We start from the raw sequence: 21,588 nt of genomic DNA, 5'->3' as shown, positions 1-21,588 counted from the left end.
AAGTATTCATTTACAAAACAGAATTTAACTCACAATATTTAAAGTTTAAGACTTAAAGTTGGAAAATTTTAAACAAAGTAGTTCTGTGGAACCATTACAATATCCTGTCTGTCTGTCTGTCTATCTATCTATCTATCTATTATCTTTTCATGCTTTGGCATGAAAAGGGAGCTTTGGCTTTTGAATTTCCTAAAGATGTCTCTGATATAAATGCAAAAAATTTTTTTTCAGGTAACATCAGGTCTAAAATAAATTGCTAGCAAAAGGTTGAGTTCAGCTCTGTCCCTTTAAGAGCTTTCTTTTCTTCCTTCAGGCACTGACAGCATATTCTTTGGACTAAGTCTCCTTGCCGTGTTCATTGCTGACAGTGGAGACGCTTTCCAGTCAAGTCAGGAAGCTCTTTCCCCCCCCACGGACGTGTAAATTAGCCTCCTGGGTGGCCCTCTCACACATCACAAACATGCTGTGGTCTTTACAAGAAGGTTTTGATTAAAAATTTTTTTGTTATTTTTAAAAGCAAATAAAAAAGAGAGAAAGAAACGACCTTTTTTACTTTAATACTCTGCCCTTGTAATTCAAGTCCACGTTGAAGTAAATGTTTTTGTCACGGTTTTGTTCTGTCTACCACCTTGCAGCCATAGGCTTTGCAACTGAGATGATGACTGCTAGATGGACCAGTTAGAGAGAAGGAGGAAGTGAACAGGGATAGATCGTTTTTGGCTGTTTATCCATCATCACCCCCCTTTTACAGACGCAGATGTGTCCCCTTAGCTGTGGGACAGTCATCAGTGTAATCATCTACCACCCTCTTATAGTGTTGGGGGCCTGCTAGTGTGCATTAAAATGGCTCTTTAAAAGTCAGGTTACTGAGGGGCTGGCCCCGTGGCCGATTGGTTAAGTTCGCGCGCTCCGCTGCAGGCGGCCCAGTGTTTCGTTGGTTCGAACCCTGGGCGCAGACATGGCACTGCTCATCAGGCCACGCTGAGGCAGCGTGCCACATGCCACAACTAGAAGAACCCACAACGAAGAATATACAACTATGTACCGGGGGGCTTTGGAGAGAAAAAGGAAAAAAATAAAATCTTTAAAAAAAAAAAGTTACTGAAAATGAACTGTCTTTGTGAGTCGTATTAGCTGTTCTTACTGTCCTCCCCTTAGTTCTTGGTGACACATTTTTAAGGAAGAATGTACACATTTGTGTTTTATGACTATGAGGTACCAGGACTACCAGCTGAAATTAAAAAAAAAAAAATCAGCCAGACAACTGCCTTTATCATACCATGTAGACGATTCTTAGAAGTAAAATAAATAAAAATAAATTATATACTTATAATGCCATCATCTAGAGAGAACCACAGTTAACCACGCACGCAAGAAAATTTCATGTACAATATTCCAGACTGTGTTCTGCACATTAACACACCCACGGAGCCATACTCCACACACTGTTTTGTAGTCTATTTCTACTTTACAGCGTGTTGTGGACACATTTCCATGCCAGTGAATACAGAAAAAAATCACGTGAATGCTTTGTGTGAATGCCACCATGGTGTATTTAAAGAAGCCGTTACGTTCTTGAATGACAAAGCTAACCAAACTCGATGATGACAGCGACTAAAAAGAGGTCTGGCTCCACTTCCTCCCAAAGAAAGGAATTAGCGTAATTTGACTGAAACTCTGGCGTAATAAAGAATCCAGCTGCTTGATTACTGTTGGGATTCCAGCCTTGCTTTTGGAGGAAAGCCTTCTGTCTCTCCCTGACAGAATCCCCGCCTCGGACCACTAGTAGCCTGTGCCCTTAAACCCTAGTTTTCTTGATAAAATTGGCTTTGGAGACAGACCTCCGTGTCTGGTAATGCTAGTTCCACCATTTACCAGTTCTCTGAAGTTAACTCGCTCTGAGCCTCAGTTTCCTTGTTGCAAGATGGGGTTAATAATAACTACCTCATCGATTCATTGTGAGTATTAAGATGTAAGATGATGTAAGGGATGTTCCATGAACTGTGTAATTATTATTCAAATTATTATAAATACTTTGTCTCCCCCCAAAACTGCTAATAAGCAGTTTGACTCAGAAACACTGACATATTTATTTGCCTTCAGTCTCTACTTCAAGCATCATTTTCATCAGCTTCATACTAAATAGACTTGGAATTGCAGCCAGTGAGACTGAAGTTTCAAGAACACGCCCCCATAGACTCCGGAAGGATTAGAGAGCGGACCGTGAAAGAGGAAGCCGTGAAGGAGATATGAAATAGAGGTGAACATTTATCTGAGTTGAGGTGCAGAAAGCAGTTCTAAGCATAAATCAAGGGGAGAAACGAAAAGGACCGAAGGTGATAGATTTACCACTTAGAAATTTTAAGTTTCTGTTTGTTTTTTTAAAGAGCGCAAAAAGGTTTTCTACATATTGCAGCATTGTAAAGTGCCTCAAAGACAGTGAAAGGCATAGATAACCTGGAGGGGTGAGCTAAATAGAACACCTACTGATTTTTTCCCCCCATTTCAATGTCTTTCACAGTTTTTCCTGAAGTCCATCCCACCTCCACCATCATCATAATCTTAAAGCAAAGATTATTCTTAATCACAAAATAAGGCTGTCTTTAGCTGGCCTGATTATTTACATAGGTGCAGCAAGAGTGTAATTTACCATACAGGCCTCCTTAAAAATACTTTGCAAATCTTGAGTATTGAACAACTATCGTAGCCATAAATTTAACTTCTGTCTGGAAGTTTTGCTATTGAATGTCAGGTTAGACTTTGAAAAGCCTCTATTATTTGCTTTCCCAAGGCTAGGAAATGAAGCCCAAGAAACTGTCTCTGGCAGATTTCTCCCGCTGTACCTATAAATTTGAGTGAATTTTGAGGTCCCCAAATTTCTTCTGGAGGGTCTTCTTGAGGTCCTGAAAATTTCTTGAGTTTCCTGGCCTGTCAGGAAGTGACCTTCCTAATACCTGTAAGGCTGGGATCCTGTAAGCTACGTACCAGGCCAGTTTCCCTGGGAGGGCATTGTCAGCATTGGCTCCATAAATACAGCCAGCCTTTGGCACTTAAATGGCCAAAATGGCTTGCCATGCTGTACGTTGTTAAATGAGCATCCTTCTTAAAGGTTACACTTCGCATGAGGCCTTGGTTATACAATCAATGTGTCCAATTATATCCTAGTAAAAAGGAAGGAAGATCATTACTGAATCTAGTAGGAATTTCTCAATTCTGAGGGGGCCAGTGAAAATCAGATATTTTAACATTTTCAGTTTACAAAAGCAGAATCTACTAAATTGTTATGGGTTACATACAGGTTATCATTTAAGAAGAAAGAGAGACAGCTGCCTTTTAAATCCAGAAAAATAGACATGAAAACAACATCGATAATATTCCAAACGAATAACCAAAATAAATTTTCCCTCATCAGTTTCATTTAGTTCTACAAAGTTCATTCTTGTCCCGGTAGATCTTGGTCAGGAGTCTTATGAAGCTGTCTGCTTCTTGACCTAATAGAGTCCTGGAAATCCTGACTCAGCCCACTGGGGCGGTTTGAGAGTTGTCTAAGTAACGTCAACTTGGCTTTGAAGTGTTAATAGTTTGAAGAATTACATGTTAATTATACCTCAATCAAAAAATATATGTTTAAAAAAATGGTGTGAAGAACCTGGTTCGGTCCTTTCTCCAGGAGGCTCTGAGACTGCCCTTCTTAGTTGAAGACACAAACGCTCACCTTTAGCTTATAGTAGAACCTTCAAGCAAGCATCTTAATAAAACAAAAACTATCTGCAGAAGACAAAGCCTTCACGTGGCTGTGGTTGGTTCATTATCAAGAACTTTCAAATGTGAAAGGTCTGACAAGGGTTCATAAGAATAGGCAACTGACAAGAAAATTTGGATATTCCCATGGCATGCAAAACAAAGATAATAAAGCCACTGTAAAACACAGAGAAAATGTCTCTAAGCATAGCGGTGAAGCCCATTTTCAAAGACATCAATAAAAGTTACATCTGATTTGTAAAAATGAGTAAACATAATTTTTATATAGGAATAGTCTTGAATATAACATATGATAATACTGAGATATAATATATATATGTGTGTGTGTGTATTTATATATGTAATGCCAAGAATATACTAGCTTTAAACCAAGAATAGCAAGTAAAAAGATTCAGTAAGTCTGAAATAGGGCCCAGGTGTCTGTGTTTTCTACAAACTGCAGAGGGAAGACAGACATAATTCTCCACTAAAAATTTACTGATCTAGAAGGTGGTAAATTCAAATTAAAAGCAAGGCTGTGGCCAAGTCAACATTTTGCGTCATATCTGAATTATGACTCATAACACTATACTGCTGTTGTCTGATGTGACCAGGCCAAGCACCACCGAGACTCTATATAAAAATGTCATGGACGGTAAGGGCATTGACCAATCTCCAGAGACTTCCCATAAAACATATAATTTCTGAAATATTTATAATATTTTATTATAAATAAATTTTTATTATAAATAAATACAAATTTAACCTGAGGAAGGCTGAGCATCTCTTCTGGTTGCATAAGTCTTCTCATGAAATTTAGAATAGTAAGTAGACCAAATAAACCTAATTATTTCAAGCACTTCTCTTTTTATAAGGTGAAAGAACAAATCTTTGTAATTATTTTTCAGGGGCCCCTGGGGAATCTCAAAGATACTTTAGGTATAAAAGATATCCTGAAAGTTTTTTATATCCCACAAGTTGTATATATTTATTTATTATTAGGATCTGATTTGGGGAAAGCAAAAATCAAGAGGTTATTAAAGGAGATGTGGACACTTGGTTAAAAGAGGATCACGGTGCTGGAGAAACAATTCTCGCTTACTTATTTAGTCAAAGTGACAGGAAAACACTTAAAAATAGTATAGAAAGTAACTTGCTTGAAAAGAACCTCTTTCATAAGCATGAAACCTTTATAAATGAGCACATTCATTAACGTGACCAAAAGATAGAGCCTCACTATCGAATGTAAAAATAGGAAACAAAAATATATATACTTAAAATTATGCTCAATTACCCAGTGTTTGAGTATTTTATCTTGCTTAAAAATTATTTTTTATCTAATGATTATCCATTAAATAACTCAATTTAATATCAGCCCAAGGTTTTAAGTTATCTAAAGATCTTGAAAATTATCTTCAATCTGAGATATTATAAAACATAATTAATGTTTAAATAAAAATTTGTGAGAATAATGATTCCATTTTCTTGAACACAAATTTACATTTTTCATAGTTTTTAACATTATGTGTGAGTAATAATAGCTTATTTGATTAGTAGGTCTGTATAAATTTAGGAAAAACTAATCTCAGTAGAATAAAATGTGTATTTTTTTATGTAATACTAATAAATCTGAGAAGATATAGCTTTTGTTTTTTGTGGGTTTTTTTCCAATGAGGGAGATCTATGCCCAGGATCCAAACTGGGGAAGCCCCGGGCTGGCAAAGCAAAGCATGCAAAGTTAACCACTCAGCCACAGGGCCAGCCCCACCAAAGGCATTTCTAAAGAGTGTTTTGTGCAGAAGAGAATTCCTCTACTACCTATAAAACTTCAGTTTTAACTAAAGCACGTCCACTGAAGACCTCCGCTGGGCTATGCTTCATTAGCTTTGGATTGAATTACGTACTCTATATATTTGAAAATAATTTAAAAAATTAAATTTAAGTAGACCCTGATGGCTTTTCATTAATCCATCTTCCTATCTTTAATTACTCTGAATTAAATTTTTAGATTTTTGTTATTTTGATTATTTGATATTTCCTTCATATATTTATGAAAAGAGAAGGATGAAACTGGATGATCACAGGAAACATTTTTACCCAAATTCTAAGTACTTGCAAAAAGCCTGGAGGGAAGGCCTCCCGATGCTTTACTAAGTGATAGCTTTACTAAGCCTCTGGGGGCTAAGCCTCTGGGGGCTCTCTGGCTTCACCCTTGGCTTGTCGGTCAGATGCTATTGCTGCCTACCTACCGTAAAAAGGGAAGCAGGTTGCTAAAGAGAAGATCTAAAAATCCTAAGTATTTATTGAGACCTTTTCCATTTCTAATCAAGAATAGGAAACAGCACTTTGGAGAGAAGAGAAAGCTATTTAGGAGCAGGAAGCTTCCAGTAGTTCAAACCTAGATGATTGAATTCACAGAATCTTCATAGACTGTTCCCGACAACCGGACATTGTCTTCTGCAAAGGAAAATCCTAGTTTAAACCCAATTAATCATAGATTTTTGAGACCTTTTAGGAAAAAAATCTGTTTTCAAAATGGAAGTGGGGAGGGATACACTTTAACAAACACAAGCGCTGTTACTACTTATTTAGCAATCCTGTAGTGTCAAGAGTTTCTTGGACTCTGTTGCTGAGCACGTTTTTAGTAAGGGCTACAACAAAGAGAGGAGGAATTGGGAAACCTAACAGCGAGAAGAGGAAAGATTTTCCAGGGAAAAAAATAAAAAGGAAGAGCGCAGTTTAAACTGGCCCTAAACTCGGGGAATTTATTATCCCAGAACAGATGAGCAGTTGTGTTTGTCTTCAATCAGCTCAATTAATTTCTTTTTCAGATTGATGATGATCCAGAATTTTTTAGTTCACCGGATAGAGAAACAAACCAACACATTCGTATCATCTATTCTTCAAGTGTTTTGAAAAAAGAGTGTGAAAAATCAAAAGGGGTCAGGAAATTCTTATTTCCATTTCATCATGCCAATTCTAACGACAAAAAAGGTATGTAATATATATTTCTTAAAATGACACAAGGAAAGATGCATTTCTTTATGAGACAAAAAAGATAACGTTCTTTGTTTCCTCCCCAGCTTTATTGAGGTATGATTGACAAGCAAAAATTGAGTGTATTTAAGGTGTACAGTGTGATGTTTTGATATACGTTTACACTGTGAAATGATCACCACAATCAGGCTAGTTAAGATATCCCTCATGTCACATAGTTACCTTTGTGTGTGTATGTGTGGTGAGAACACTTGAGATCCACTCTTTACAGACTTCAAGTATACAATACTTTGTTATTAACTACACTCATCATGCTGTACATTTTGGTCTCCAGAACTTATTTATCTTGTAACTGAAACTTCCTACCTTTTGACCAGCATCTATCTTTTCCCCTCACCCCCAGCCCTGGTAGAACCACCATCCTACTAGCTGTTTCCATAAGTGCACCTTTTTTAGATTCAACGTAAGTGAGACCATGTAGTATTTGTCTTTCTGTGTCTGGTTTATTTCACTTAGCACAATGGCCTCCAGTTTCATCCATGTTGTCACAAATGGCAGGATTTTCTTCTTTTTTTAAGGCTGAATAATATTGCATCTTTTAAGGCTAAATAAAATTGCATTGCACACTCCCCATTTTCTTTATCCATTCAGCTGTTGCTGGACACTTAGGTTGTTTCCATGTCTTGGCTACTGTAAATAGTGCTGCTGTGAACATGGGAGTGAAGATAGCTGTTTGAGATAGTGATTTTATTTCCTTCAGATGCATACCCAGAAGTGGGATTGCTGGACCATATGGTACCTCTATTTTTAGTTTTTTGAGGAACCTCCATACTGTTTTCCCTAGTGGCTACACCAGTTTACGTTCCCACCAACAGTGTGCAAAGGATCCCCTTTCTCCTTCTCCACATCCCTGCCAACACTTGTTATCTTTTGACTTTTTGATAATGGCCATTCTAACAGGTGAGGTGATACCTCATTGCAGTTTTGATTTGCATTTCCCTGACAATTAGTGATATTGAGAAGATAATGTTCTTTACATTGAGGATGAGCTGACCAATCCATTGTCAGCAGCATAGTGCCTGGGCATAGTTTGCCATGAGTGAGGATATGTAGAAAGGAAGGAAAGAAAGAGAAGAGTAGAAAAGGATGGGAAGGTGGGAGGGGAAAGAAACGAAGAAAGAAAAAGAGAAAAAGAAGTGTGTTCACTAAATATTGCTTTAAAAAAAAGAATGAGTTAGAATCTGGATTCCATTCGGTCAGTTCTTGTTTGATTTTAATAACTTTATTAACAACTGTAGATTTTAATGAAAACCTTGGTGGAGAAAGTGCAGTGGGTAACCCAAAAGATGGTGAACCTGGTTTTAGGAAAAGTGATAGTTGTCTCTGTGAACCTCGGGCCTCCCACCAGCAAGGTGGGGCCACAAGGTCCTGCCCTGATGATTATGGATTATTATGGTTATTTACAGCATTCGGTCTTCACTCAAAAATATGTGTTGGGAATCTGTTCATCCAAGAACTATGATTCACACATAGAGACAAAGATGAGAGTCATCTTTAGATCTTGTTTTCAGGGAGCTCAGCATCTGATGCAAGTGATTTTCCCATTGTGCCCGAGGAGATGGAGACAGTCCACGGAGGGGTGGGGTGGCGAGGGGAGGCTGGGGAGCCAGCGGCCCTGCGCTCACCTGGCTCAGCCAGAGCTGCCCTGCTTTTGTGTTTCACATTTCAGGCTTCACCTAAACCTTTCTTGAGAAGAAGTTTTAAAAATCCAAGGAGGAATGGCTAAAAATAGAATAGAATATATAGGTCAGCATTACACTGTTTACTTTCATAGTCTTACCTTATATTTGTGTATGTGTCTGTGAAACGTGATGTATATAAAGGAGCCCTTTAAGTATGGATCCTGTCCTTGGGAATTGGTGAAAAGCAGAGGAAAAGAACATGGACTTAGGAACTCAGCTAAACCCAGATTTGAATCCTGGCTGTCACCTTTCCCGGCTGTGTGACAGTCCACAAGTCATTCAGCCTTTGTGAGCCTCAGCTTCCTTGTCTCTACTGGTGGCTTCACAGGGTCATTATATTACATGAAATAACGTGGGCAGGGCTGGGCACACAGCAGGAAAGCAGTCTGCTGTTCTGATCGCATCCTTAGCATAGAAGGAGAAGGGAAGAATGAGGTGCGAGGGGGTCCTGAGTAGGCCCGTTCACTTCTGACATCTAGCCCGTGTTGCTGGAGCAGCCCAGAGCAGCCCATTCATTCTTCTGGTCTACACTTCACTGCTAAGTCAGACACGGAGCCTCGTGGAGTACTGAATGGCTATGAAGTGTGAGAAAACTGTGTGGTGTTTGTACACGCTCACGGACGAGCCCCTTTCCACCCTGACGCTCTGTGGCATGGCAACTGTTGGTAGAAGTTGTAATTAGCAGCCGCTCCCCAGGTCTCTTGTCACACTAATTAGGACGTCTAACTGGCGTTGGTTGCCTTAAATGCATATCTATGCCTGTCCACAAGCATAGTTATTCTTGGCTTTTTTTTTCTCCCCACATGTATAAGAAGATAAAAACACACATTCAGGAAGCTAATTACAGGTGGAAGTTTTAAGAAATTTAAATTCCTAGAAACTTTGCCAATGGTGTGAAAAGCAGCAAGGGGTTTTAAAGAAAACTTACCTGGTGTTCATGCACATGGCTATTCATCGAATTAGCCCCTCTCCCCGACTGTTTACTTTCATCCTTGAAGGTACCATCTGACAGTTTTATGCAGGGACTTTTGAAAATACAGAACTGCCACTGTCACAAGGAGTCATACATAGTGCACATTCGAGGACAGAAACATCCCCCTTCCCAGCACACTGAGAGTGATGTGCTGTTCCACTTCTCCTCCAGGCTGCTTGTTCCCTGGGGCGGCTATCGCTGGAGACCCAGGGCCCTGGCGGTTCACCCCCTGGACATTCTGTAATATGTGGTCCTGAAGCAAGAGATAGGCTCAAACCTGCCTGACCGTCTGCTTGACAGTAGTCATTCCACAAGTCCTTAATGTTGATAATGATGATGTCACGCCTAGAGAAGCAGCACAGATTGACCACTGAGCACTTAAATGAAGATAATTATTAGAACTTACTCCAAACCTGTTGGGTGGAAGCCTAGGGAATATTTGTGTCATGTGGCAACGGTGCTCACACTCCAGTCAGCAGAGGAAGCTCAGAAGTGCAGATCATTTATAGTGAAAATACTTAGTTTAATCACCACACTTTTAACAGGACTCCTAATTCGGCCTTACTTTTCTGGAGATGTACAGAAAAAAAGACTTTTCTCTATAGTACACGTGTCCTTCGATGGGCCACAGTTAGCACTTTGAATTGTACTTTTTGTGTGTGGATGAAAGGGGATGGTTATTGAACTCTACGTGAACAATGCTGATGGGAGCAGAGCGACAGTGGTCAACTGTGTTAGCAGCTAGAGCTCTAGAATGAACTGGGTTATTAGCCCCTGAGTGTCAGGTACATTCTAGAACAGCACTACCCAACAGAACTTTCTCCAGTGATGCACTTGTCCCATATCTAGTCTAATGACGTCTAATACAGTAGCCGTCCACCACCTGTGGCCATTGAGCCCTTGAGATGTGACTAGCGCTACTAATTGAATTTTAATTGAATTTAATTTCAATAGCCACAGATGGCTAGTGGCTACCAAATTGGTCATTGCAGCTCTAGTGTCATAGAAAAGACTTAATGGCTTTAGTGGTATCTTTTGAAACATTGGCATAATCCCCACACCAGAATGAAACATCATAATTTAATGAAATGTAAATGGAGCCTAAGTTTTGTACGTATATATATGGATAGATGGATGGATGTGTATATAGATAGAATTTTTATTTTAAACTTAAAACCTAAACATTTTCTAAAACCATTGATGCGGGGTAAAACTAAAACAAGGCGCTGATGAATCTCTCAGGTTTAATGGACGATTTTACATAAGCTTGGCAGTCTTCCCCCAGGAATAGGATTTTGACAAATATAATCAAACCTCTTGCAGTTAAGAAAGCAGATGCATCATTTTTGAAGTGTCCCTTCCAAGAATGTTCCTCAGCTGACCGGCGCTACTGAACATGTCCTCAGAGGTACATTGTGCTAAATGGCTGAGGGCCAGCAGACCTAAGCTCCTGAGGAAGTGTGTGAACTGCTGCGTGCCCACCAGAGAATATGCTGGCAGATAACTATTATCTACCACCTGTATTCAGGCTCTCCTGTCATTATTGCCTTGTACCTGCCAGACTCTGGTCATTGGCATCCAGGAGACAGACATTCCACCACGCGTCGGAATAGAGGTCAAGCTGTACTTCCTTTCTCAGTGGAGAGCACAGAGGATCCTCAGATGCTCCATACCATCGTTACAAATTAAAATCTAAAGCTAACGTAAGGACAGGCGGGGACATTGACAACTAAAGTTGTTTTGTGTCAACTGTTTAATGGCCACACACAAAAAAGAGAAAGTTCGAGTGTGGTTAGTGAACTTGGGTGAAATCGGGTTTCAGAGGCAACGCCATCCTCTGTACAGGTTGAGTCTTCCTCAGAGAGAGCGTCAGTGGTCTCCTCCCCGTTCCCAGCACGCCAGCAGTGCTGTGCTCTTTGTTTCCATTTCTCCTCCAAGCTGCTTGTTCCCTGGGTTCGGTGTCGCTGGAGACCCAGGGCCCCTGTGGTTCCCCCCTAGATCTTTTGTAATACGTGGTCCTGAAGCAAGAGATATTCTCAAACCTGTCTGACCCCTGGGCCACAAGTGCTAATACGTTCTCCTTAATTCCAGCGATAACCAAAGGCATTATTTGTATCACCTTTAGCACCCACATTGGTGAAATGCCTACTTGGAAGTGCCTATGATGACTGGGGTCTTAAACGCTTATGTATTAGTAAAGCTTCTTCGCTTGCAAGTAGCAAAAACTGCTTCTGCCTATCTTAATGCCAAAGGGAATTTGTTGATGGATTTTTGGTGTCTCTTGGGGAATCAAAAGGGGAACAGAAGAGCCACATAGTGGAAACCAGAAAGCCAGGGGCCTTTCCAGGGCCTGAACAGCCTGTGGGGGACCTTCTTCTAGGGTCCAGCCAGCTCCAAAGACTCCTAGCTCTGCCTCTCAGGTCCAAATGTCACAAGCCTGGGGGGCTACATTGATCGGCCCAGCTTAGATCCAAAGCCCACCCCTAGGCCCGTCAGCTCCGGCTAGGGCAGGGGTAGATCCAGATTTTGTGGGAACTGAAACTCATACAATTTGCAGAGCCCTTTTCAAGAAAAAGAGTTAAAATAGCAAATATGATGACTTCAGCACTCTGAAGAAACCTGGGCAGAAGAAATCACAAATATAAAGTACCTGTGGCTGCTCCCAAGAGGGGAAGTGAGACTGAAAAAAAATTGAAGTGGGAAGAGCCTGTGGTCTTAAATGTTTGTGGTTAGATAGCTTCCCTTTGCAGGTTTTACCAAAACATCTGACCACGTGAACACACTGGTAGGGCTTCTCCTGAGATATTGGAAGGATTCATGCAAGAGAGGGGCTCTGACGCTTCGTCATTAGTTTTGTGGAAGGAGCAATCTTTTTCTGTTTAAATATGGGGGCATCTGTGGTAGCTGTAGGAATAGGGCAGTTCCTTAAAGAAGGAAATGATGCGGGGTCGGTGAGCCGAGGAGTCAAAAGAAAGATTTCTTAGACTCTCAAGATCTGGCAGTAGTGCTCTTTTATTTAGAGAATAGTGTGGAATAGCATGGGGACAGGACCCATGGGCAGGCAGAGCTCCTGCTGCTGCCCCCGCTGGCATGGGGACAGGACCCATGGGCAGGCAGAGCTCCTGCTGCTGCCCCCGCTGGCATGGGGACAAGACCCATGGGCAGGCAGAGCTGGTGTGTGGGGACAAGACCCATGGGCAGTCAGAGCTCCTGCTGCTGCCCCCGCTGGCATGGGGACAGGACCCATGGCCAGGCAGAGCTGGTGTGTGGGGACAAGACCCACGGGCAGTCAGAGCTCCTGCTGCTGCCCCCGCCGGCATGGGGACAGGACCCATGGCCAGGCAGAGCTGGTGTGTGGGGACAAGACCCATGGGCAGTCACAGCTCCTGCTGCTGCCCCCGCTGGCATGGGGACAAGACCCATGGGCAGGCAGAGCTGGTGCGTGGGGACAAGACCCATGGGCAGTCAGAGCTCCTGCTGCTGCCCTGAGTTGAGGGTTAGGGCTAATTTTATAAGGCATGGGTACGTGACTTATTTTTACTGGAAAAAAGAAAAGATGATGTAAAAAGTCATTAAATGATTTCAGTGCAGATGGGGTCTGGTTATTGTGCGGTCATATAACTTTAGATACGAATCTGGCCATATAGATCGGCATGTAGGTGAGGATGCCCTGGGCTTCTCTCCCTGGGGCGGTCCTAATTCATACCATAAAAAAAGTCCACTGGGTCGTATAGTTTGGCATGTAGGCCAGGTCACCTTGGGCTTCTCTAGCTGGGGCAGCCTTAATCCACATCAGAAGGTGCTGGGAAGACAGTGACAGACGACCCCTACACCTTGACCCCTCCCACAGACCCCTCCTGCAGCTGCAGGTTCCCGCAGAACACTTTCTGTCATCAGCCCTTTTGCCTGAAATCCCCAGGTGGTCTCCCATTCTGGTGAGCTCTGCTGGACCTCAAGGGGGCTGTGCTGACCTCTGACGCCTAGAGCAGAGCAAGCCCTAATGGCCCACACTCTCCGTCTTTCTGTAGACCCCGTCCAGCATCGGCTTTGGCTCTCTCAAGTGAGAGTTCTTCGCTTGAAGCATGGAGGTGCCTTGGGCTCCTCTCAGACCCAGGGGAGTGAGAGAGAGGAGTTGCATAGAGCAGAGCCAAAGGAAATGGGTCCAGCTCAGTCAAAGGACACTTAAGATTTTGCAATTCATTTTATGCAAATTTTACCTAAAAAAAAAAACTGGGGGAAAAAAAAAGAGAAGGGAGAAGGAAAGGGCAGCAAGGAGCCAAGAAAGGAAGCAGCTAAGAGAGGCAGGGAAATCCCCAAAAGGAATTCTCTGTGGGTGCAAGAGCCTTCCCTCCTCCCCTCCTTGCTCCGGGGTTGGCCTGTGCATCGCTGACCGTAGTCTTCGTCTGCAGGGATGGGGAGGTGGCGACAGGGAGCACCCGGTTTCCATTGGAGGTTGGCAGTGGAGCTAACACTGACCCCTTGCAGTAGCTTGTGGAAACGTGTATTTGGTTCTTGTTCAGAATACTTATTAGATACTGTTATTGTTTATCCCTCCAAATAGACAAACAAAATACACTCACATAATGGGGAGGACATGACAGTTTTCTTGATGTGAGTTATGACTGGTTCTTTGATTTTTACTTTAAACTCAGCTAATGTTGATTGCCTACCTACACTCCTGGGCATCGCGTGAATCATTTTTATATGCATTGTCTCATTTTCATTCACAGAATTATCATCCTCAGTTTTACAGATAAAGATGACGAGGATTTTTAGGCTGGTTACTTTTAAAACTGCAGATGAGAAGCAGGCTCCGAGGAGCAGAGTTTGCTTGCCTTTTGTTGGGAAACATTTACATTTGTAAGGGGAACCCCCATCTGTAAAGATGCTTCCCTCTCTGTGCCAGGAAGAAGGGAGGTGACCTTATCTCTAGAAACTCTTAATCAACGCCAAAGGCAAGAACTTAAGTTGGTTACTGTCTGGCAACCTCGTGTAACTGATTTAGGGTGGTGGCTTCTGGCCTTTACTTAATCCGATTTGATTCTTATCTAAAAGTTGTGGGACCACCCAGTGGCCTGACCCCACCTGCACTAATCCCATTTTAACTTTTTTACGTGTTCTTTCCTTTGTCTTGTAAAGAGATGGCTCACATACCTATGCCTTAAATTTAGCCTTACTCTCCACCCATCTTTGCAGCAGAAGCAGCAGCAGCAGCGGCTCCTCCTGCCCGTGGGCCCTGTCCCCACGCAGCAACCTGAGTGCCCATGGGTCCTGTCCCCATGCTATTCCACACTATTCTCTAAATAAAAGAGCACCATTGCCAGATCTTGAGAGTCCAAGAAATCTTTCTTTCAACTCCTTGGCTCACCGACCCCCGCACCAAAGACACTGAGGCCAGAGCAATAAAGTAACTTGTAAAGTGTGTTCCTTAGAAGAGTCTGAACTTTGGCATGTCTTTTAATGTCAAAGCCAAAGTCTTTTTTGTTCCATCATGCTACCCAGCTTATAATTCTGTACTTGTAGGTTTCTGTGAGAATTTATGAATACTCATCAAATCAGTTCTGTGACTACATCTTCTTCCCAAATTCAATCGAATTATGCAATTAATGACCAGCTAACTTTTTTTTTTCTTTTTAGTCAAAGAAGAGAAGAATGGCCCCGTCTTTTGGAGAGGCAGAGCGCCTGCAAGTTTGAATGAAGCCCCTCACAGGTGCGATTGTAGTTTGGAGTATGTTTGTAACTATCTGTCCAAATCTTATTTTACATTTTAATTTTTTTTTTAAATGCTTTTTCCCTACAAATGGCTTTGGACCAAATTCTGTTCATCTCATATATGTAATAATGAAGAAGGTATTTTGAGAGACCTTTCTTTACATTCAAATCCAGGAAGTTAAATAGTAAAGTATAATTTTTCTCATTTCAACTGAAGATATAGATGTCACAATATAAATAAATGATTAAAATTAAATTCAAAAGCATGTATTGAGCTCTGGTTCTGTGTAGGGCACTATATTAGGCCCTGTACTGGCTACAAAGATGAGTACGGCATAGTTCCTATCCTTGAGAAGCTGATCCTAGCAGGATATATGACATTTGCATGAATAAAGATAATACAAAGTACACACGCTACTTGTCATGAGTGTGAGTAAATTGTCAAAGAGATTTAAAGAGGGGAAAGATTACACTGAGTCATGGGGAGAAGTCAAGATGACAGATGACGGTTGGTAAAGGAGTAGTGCACATGGAGATGGAGATACTGTAGTTGGAAGGACTAGTAGAAGCTAAGATTGAGGCAGGAAAAGCGGAATGTGTCTCAGGAAAGGTGAGCAGTCTAGTGTGATTTGAAACTAGAACATGATCACCAGATGCAAGGTTAGAAAATAAAATTGGGCCCGTATTTTGGAGGGTCTTAAAAATCCAGATGAAGACTTTACATGTCATTTCACGGCATATGAGAAAGCTATTGAAAGTTTTGAGCAGGAGAATGATATCATAAAAATCATTATTACAAAAAAATAATCTGACAGTTATGCTTAAAATGGATTGAAGTGGAAAAGACTGAAGATTGGTGGGAAGTAATGAGAATCTGAATTGGGCTAGTTGTCATGGGAATAAAGAAAAAGGGATGGATGGAAGAAACATTTCAGAGGCAGAATCTACAAGACTGGCAACTGATTGAACATGAGAGAGATGGAGAGAGAAACCACTGTAGTGTCAAGCCGGGGTAACTTCAAGGTGATGCCTTTCAGAGAATTAGGGATGTCAGGAGGGATCAGCCCCAATATTGGTTTAGACAGGTGAAGCTTGAGGTCCTAGTGGGCCTCATTTGGTGGAGAACTTCATCGGGGAGTTGAAATTTCAGTCTGTATTGAGGGAGAGAAATCTGGGTGTAAATTTAAAATGGAGTTTCCTAAGCTGCGTAACTCTGAGTATGATTGTGTTACACACTTGAAGCATCTAGACATTGGAAGGGGGAGGGGAGCGCAGGATTCTAAGAGCCTTGAGGCGATACATAGGCATGGGGAAAATGAATGTGAGCTCGGGCCTGAAAGACAGTCATGGCCTGGGGGAAATAGCCAAGTTAGGAAAACACTGCAGAGAGGAGAAGCGAGCTCCTTCCTGGGGAATATTCACAAACCTGCGTGGACCACACTGTGTATAACTTAGGTTGCTGAGAAGGCCCTTTTCCCACTGCACTTTCTCTCACCCTCACCACCTCTCCCTGTTTGATCAAGATGACCTATGAGGTCTCTTCTGAATCTAAATTTCGTTGTTAAAACTTCCTTTCTCACCAAAAAAACCTTTTTTGGTTTAGGAAGATTCTTTTTTCTACTAGGAAAGCATCACCAGTTTGCTTTACAGAATTTTAACTTTACAGCCAACTATTCTGGATGAGAAAATTGGTAGAAAGTTGGCACAGTAACTGTACTTTTCTTAAAGGTTTTTAGAGTTTAAAGAGTTAGCTATAGAAATGTAGTAACTTTGTAGGGTGACAGATGGTAACTAGACTTATCGTGGTGATCATTTCGGAACGTCTATAAATATAAAATTGCTATGATGTACACCTGAAATTAATAGGATATTGTATGTCAATTGTACTCCAGTAAAAATAAGAAAAACTGAGAGGTCTTGGAAAAAATAGTCTCTGTGTTCTTGTCAGGGTTCTCAAGGCTTTGGAGGTTCTGATTCTGTTTGGTGCTGAAACATCAGAAAAACTTACTGGCTAAGAGAGGATTGACTTAGTAAGTGTTCCATTGCACACTGCAGACTTCGCTCAGGACGCGCACAGGGACCCCTCTGGAATGCTGGCAACGGGGAGGGACCAGCGGCCTGGGGGGAGAATTCCTTCCCCTAGGGTTTCCTGATGGGTGCCATTAGCATTTTGGGTGGGACCATGCCTTGTCATGCAGAATGGCCCCACACGTTGTGGGACTTGAGCTTCCCAGGTTCTTGTCCACTAAATGCTAGCAGTGCTCCTCATTTATTGTGGCAGCTAAAACAGAGCACCTCACATTTCCAGCAGAACCACCTCTGGGCTCTAGCTGTCAACACACTTGTCCAGTTTGCTTCCGTTTTCCCCTCTGGTGCCCTCCCTCCCTCTGGGCAGTCCTCTCTAGCCTTCCCTAGTAGGCATCCTGTTTTCCCTATGAAACTCCGTGCTTGGGTTTTTATTGACACTACAGTGTGACAACTTAATATAGTCACACGCCACTTAACAATGGGGATGTGTTCTGAGAAGCACATTGTTAGGTGATTTTGTTGTGCGAACATCATGGGCTGTACTTCCGCAAACCTAGATGATATAGCCTACTACACACCTAGGCCGCACGGTACCGATCTTGTGGGACCACCGTCGTGCATGCAGTCCACTGTCGACCAAAGCATCTTCACACGGTGCATGACTGTAATACAAATTTAAAATGGCTCCCCTTCAGTGGGATTTCCATTTTAAACAGGCACTAAAGCCAGAAGCTCTATTAGTAGAGTTTTGTTTTCGCGGCTTTATTGAGGTGTAATTGACATACCATAAACTGCAATATTTAAAGTGTTCAAGCAGATACATTTTGTCATATGGAAACATCCATGAAACCATCACCACAATAGATATCTGTCACCCCAGCCCCTCACTGTGGCCTGGGAACCTCTTCAAGGCAGTTCTTAGGTCTCACCTTGTTCGTTTCCCACTGTCTTATGTTGTCTGATGTCCAGTATCTTAAAAGCTGGGGTTTTTTTTCGTATATTTTTCCAGTTTTTGGTTGTAGCAGGTGGGAGGGTATAGCTAGTCCCTGTTACTCCATCTTGGCCTGAAGCAGAAGAAAACTAGTAGAATTTGAAGCTTATACCAGTATATGTGGAAGAGGAATTAGGCTAGAGTCAGGTCCTTCCTGGAAGTGTCAGATCCTTCACTTTCAGTGAAGTTTCCATAAAAGAGAGTCCATAAAACAGGGCAGCAAAAGGGGCGATCAGGGGACTCATTTACCTAGAATGTGTGCTTATTTGAAGTGGCTTGAAACTCTTTTTCCTTTGGTAGGCACAAATACATAGTTTTTGTGTAGTATGTATATATTTATTTGGGGGGGCTTGCACAGGGTGGGGGTGGGGGGCTATTGGGGATCCCAGGAGTGAGGGGCACAGAGGCCCCCTCCGCTGGGCCTCTGCCTTCCAGAGCCTGCTGTTGTAAGCCCATTCAACTCACCAACTCCAGTTCCAGACTGTAATCATGAAGATAGTCCTGAAGAAGGACCCTAGTTATCAAAGATTCGTGTATGCCCACCGTCCTGCCTTTTACAAGGGATAGAGCCACACACTTTTAGAAAACTTCCTTAACAAAGCTGAGTCTCCACAACAAGGTTAGAGAGTCAGTTCAGCAGGACTCATCTCCCCTAGTGCTCCTGCTGTTCGAGCTTAGGTTGGCTACTGGGTCTTGAACTTGCTGGGATAAGCCAAAATCTAGGCCACCCGCTGCTGCTTCCTCATGCCTTGTTACTGCTGTGAGATTGGTTTACTCTCTTAATGTGCTGGCTGGGCCCTGTGAGGAGACAGCCTGAAGCATCTGGAGGGTGGGAATAAAGCCGACCTGGGTAATGGCAGAAATCTGTGGGTTTTTTCAAGCCTCGCCTTGTATCAGGATCTCTCAAGGGCTTATGGAGAGTTCAGCCTCCTGGGCTCTACCCCAGACCACAGAATCCTAAGCTTGTAGGGATGGGACTCAGCAGTCTGTCTTTGGTAGCTCCCTAGATGATTCTGTTAGCTAGCTACCAAGGTTTAGGAGTTCCTGGGCTAGACAGTCAATCTGCTCCTGGATTATTGAGGCTTCCGAGTTCTACACCCATAGTATGTCTCTAAGCCATCGACTTTTCTCTGTCTCCATTGCCAGTACCCCAGGACATGCCACTGTCATCTCTTACCTGGGCTTGTAACACCTCTAACTACCCTCCCCGCTTCCTTTCTTGGTACCTGCTGTGGTCTGAATGTTTATGTCCCTCTGAATTCATGTGTTGAGATCCTAACCTCCAAAGCTGATGGTATTAGGAGGTGGGGCCTTTGTGAGATGCTTTCATCATGAGAAGGAGCCCTCACAAATGGGATTAGTGTTATACAGGAGGCTCTAGAGACCATCGCTCCTTTCACCATGTGAAGACACAGCGAGGGCCACCAGCTGTGAACCAGGAAGAGGACCCTCACTAGATGGTGACCATGTTTGCACCTGGTCTTGGACTTCCCGGTCTCCTGCACTGTGAGCATTAAATCTTCTGTTGTTTATAAGCTACCCAGTCTATGGCATTTTATTAGAATAGCCCAAACAGACTGAGACAGTACCTTTCCACCTGCACTTGACTGCATTATCCATCCTAAAGCCAAAGCGATCTTTTCCAAATGCCCCCTTCTTGCTTAAAGTCTTTCAGTGGCATCCCCCTTGCACAGGAAGGAAAACTTTTTACAGATCTGGACAGCCGTGCGAGACCTGGCCTTGGCTTGTCTCTCAGCTTCATCTCACGTCACTTCACCCCTTGCTTGCCACACTGGCTGCAGCACCTCCAGCTTTTCCCAGCTCAGGGCCTTTGAACTTCCTTTCCTCTCTTCACATTGCTTTTCCCATGCCTCTCTCTCTCATCCTTCAGGTCGTAGCTTGAATGCCCACATCCTAGGGAAGTCTTGCCTGATCACCCATCCTACAGTATATGCCACGCTCCAACAGACACACACAGGTTTTCTTTATCAGAGTACTCTGTTTACTTCATAGCACTTTCATGACTATAATTACATGCTCATTGTTTATTATCTGTCTTCCCATTAGAATGTAACCTCCTTGAGGGCAGGGACCTAGACATTCTTGTACATGGATACATATCTGGTGCTTGGCCCAGTGCCTGGTACACAGTAGGTGCTTAATATTTGTTGAATGATAATCGTGTTCTTTACAACCTAGCCTGGCTTGGGGAGCACTATTGCATCTAAATCCAGGTAATTATAAACCATGTTTTGAAGGGCTTGCTGCCCTTCCATTGTTGCCCTGAGTTCATGGATTATTAGCTTCTGGGAGGAGGAATGTCTGCCTTGTCGCGTGGCCCTCGTGACTGGAAGAACTGAGGGAGAGGCAGTGCTGGTGACGGCCGTGCACGCGCTCTCAGACCCAGCAGTCTTCATTTTCACAGTTTGCCATATAACGCCCCAATTTTTCGAGACTACTCTGGTAGTCTTTGTTTTCTTCCAATTTGGAAAAGTAAAAGAGATTTCTAATTAATGTTTGCAGTAGTTGTTTTAGGTTATTATGGAGGTTAGAGCTCTGTTGAAAGTGGCAGAAGTCCAACTTCCGTTAAAAGGGGAATTTATTGGAATTACTGGGGCAACTCGTGTAATTCAACATTCATTCAACAGATGTGTATAAATATAGACATACATTAAATGCAAACGTAGATCTATCTATCCATTCAATGTGGCGTATTCTAATAGCTTGGCTCTGTGTTCCGTTTTAGATGTACAATGGTGAGCAAAATCAGCAAAGTTGGAAACCCAACCATAAGAGTGTAGGGATGGTTTGAATGAAGCTGGGATGTAGGCATAGCTGGGCTGGGGGCTTGAGTGCCAGAGGACTTTGTCTGTCTCCTCTGATATTTGTGGATCCGCTTCATTTTCTCTCACTGAGGACCATGTCCTCCATGGGACAGCAAAGTCACTACCTGTCTTATATTCATTTTTTACAGCTCCCACCACCAGATAAGGGCTAACTCACACACTTTTTTGCATCAAATTTAGAAATCCTGGGAAGGTCTCTGATGCCTAGCTTGAATAAATGGCTTACTGCTGAAAAATATCCACATAGCCAAGAGGTCAGGGTCTTTAGAAACATGGCAGCTTCTGTGTGGTCCATGCGTGGAGGGTAGGGGTGATTTCCAAATGAAGCGGGGGAGCTAGGCCTGCTGTCCCAGAGTCGTCTAGCACTGTCATCTCCATAATTACACATGCGACTCAAAAGCGTAAACAGGCAGGCTAGGATAGACGACACTAATTAGAGGGCTGAAGAACGTTATCATGAAGAGAGCTTCGAAAGACCTCGAGGGGTAGAGTTTTAGACCTAATGATGAGAAGCTGCAGGTCATAAGAAGGAGGCAGTTATCTTGGGACATCAGACTT

The 21,588-nt window shown here is 42.6% G+C and overlaps 1 protein-coding gene across 2 annotated transcripts in view; it reads left to right on the top strand.

Annotated features, from left to right (window-relative positions):
- C22H12orf56 (chromosome 22 C12orf56 homolog) overlaps positions 1 to 21,588 on the top strand; it is a 74,746-nt gene that overhangs the window by 17,388 nt on the left and 35,770 nt on the right. For both annotated transcript variants that reach the window (XM_014830645.3, XM_070494912.1), the window contains exons 2-3: positions 6,573 to 6,735; positions 15,091 to 15,163. In XM_014830645.3, coding sequence (XP_014686131.3) covers positions 6,573 to 6,735; positions 15,091 to 15,163 — 236 coding nt within the window. The remainder of the gene's footprint in view (positions 1 to 6,572; positions 6,736 to 15,090; positions 15,164 to 21,588) is intronic.

This window comes from Equus asinus, chromosome 22 (genome assembly GCF_041296235.1).
Source record: "Equus asinus isolate D_3611 breed Donkey chromosome 22, EquAss-T2T_v2, whole genome shotgun sequence".
NCBI lineage: Eukaryota > Metazoa > Chordata > Mammalia > Perissodactyla > Equidae > Equus > Equus asinus.
The sequence above is the reverse complement of the archived record's forward strand: the minus strand, read 5'-3'. Positions and strand labels throughout refer to the sequence as shown.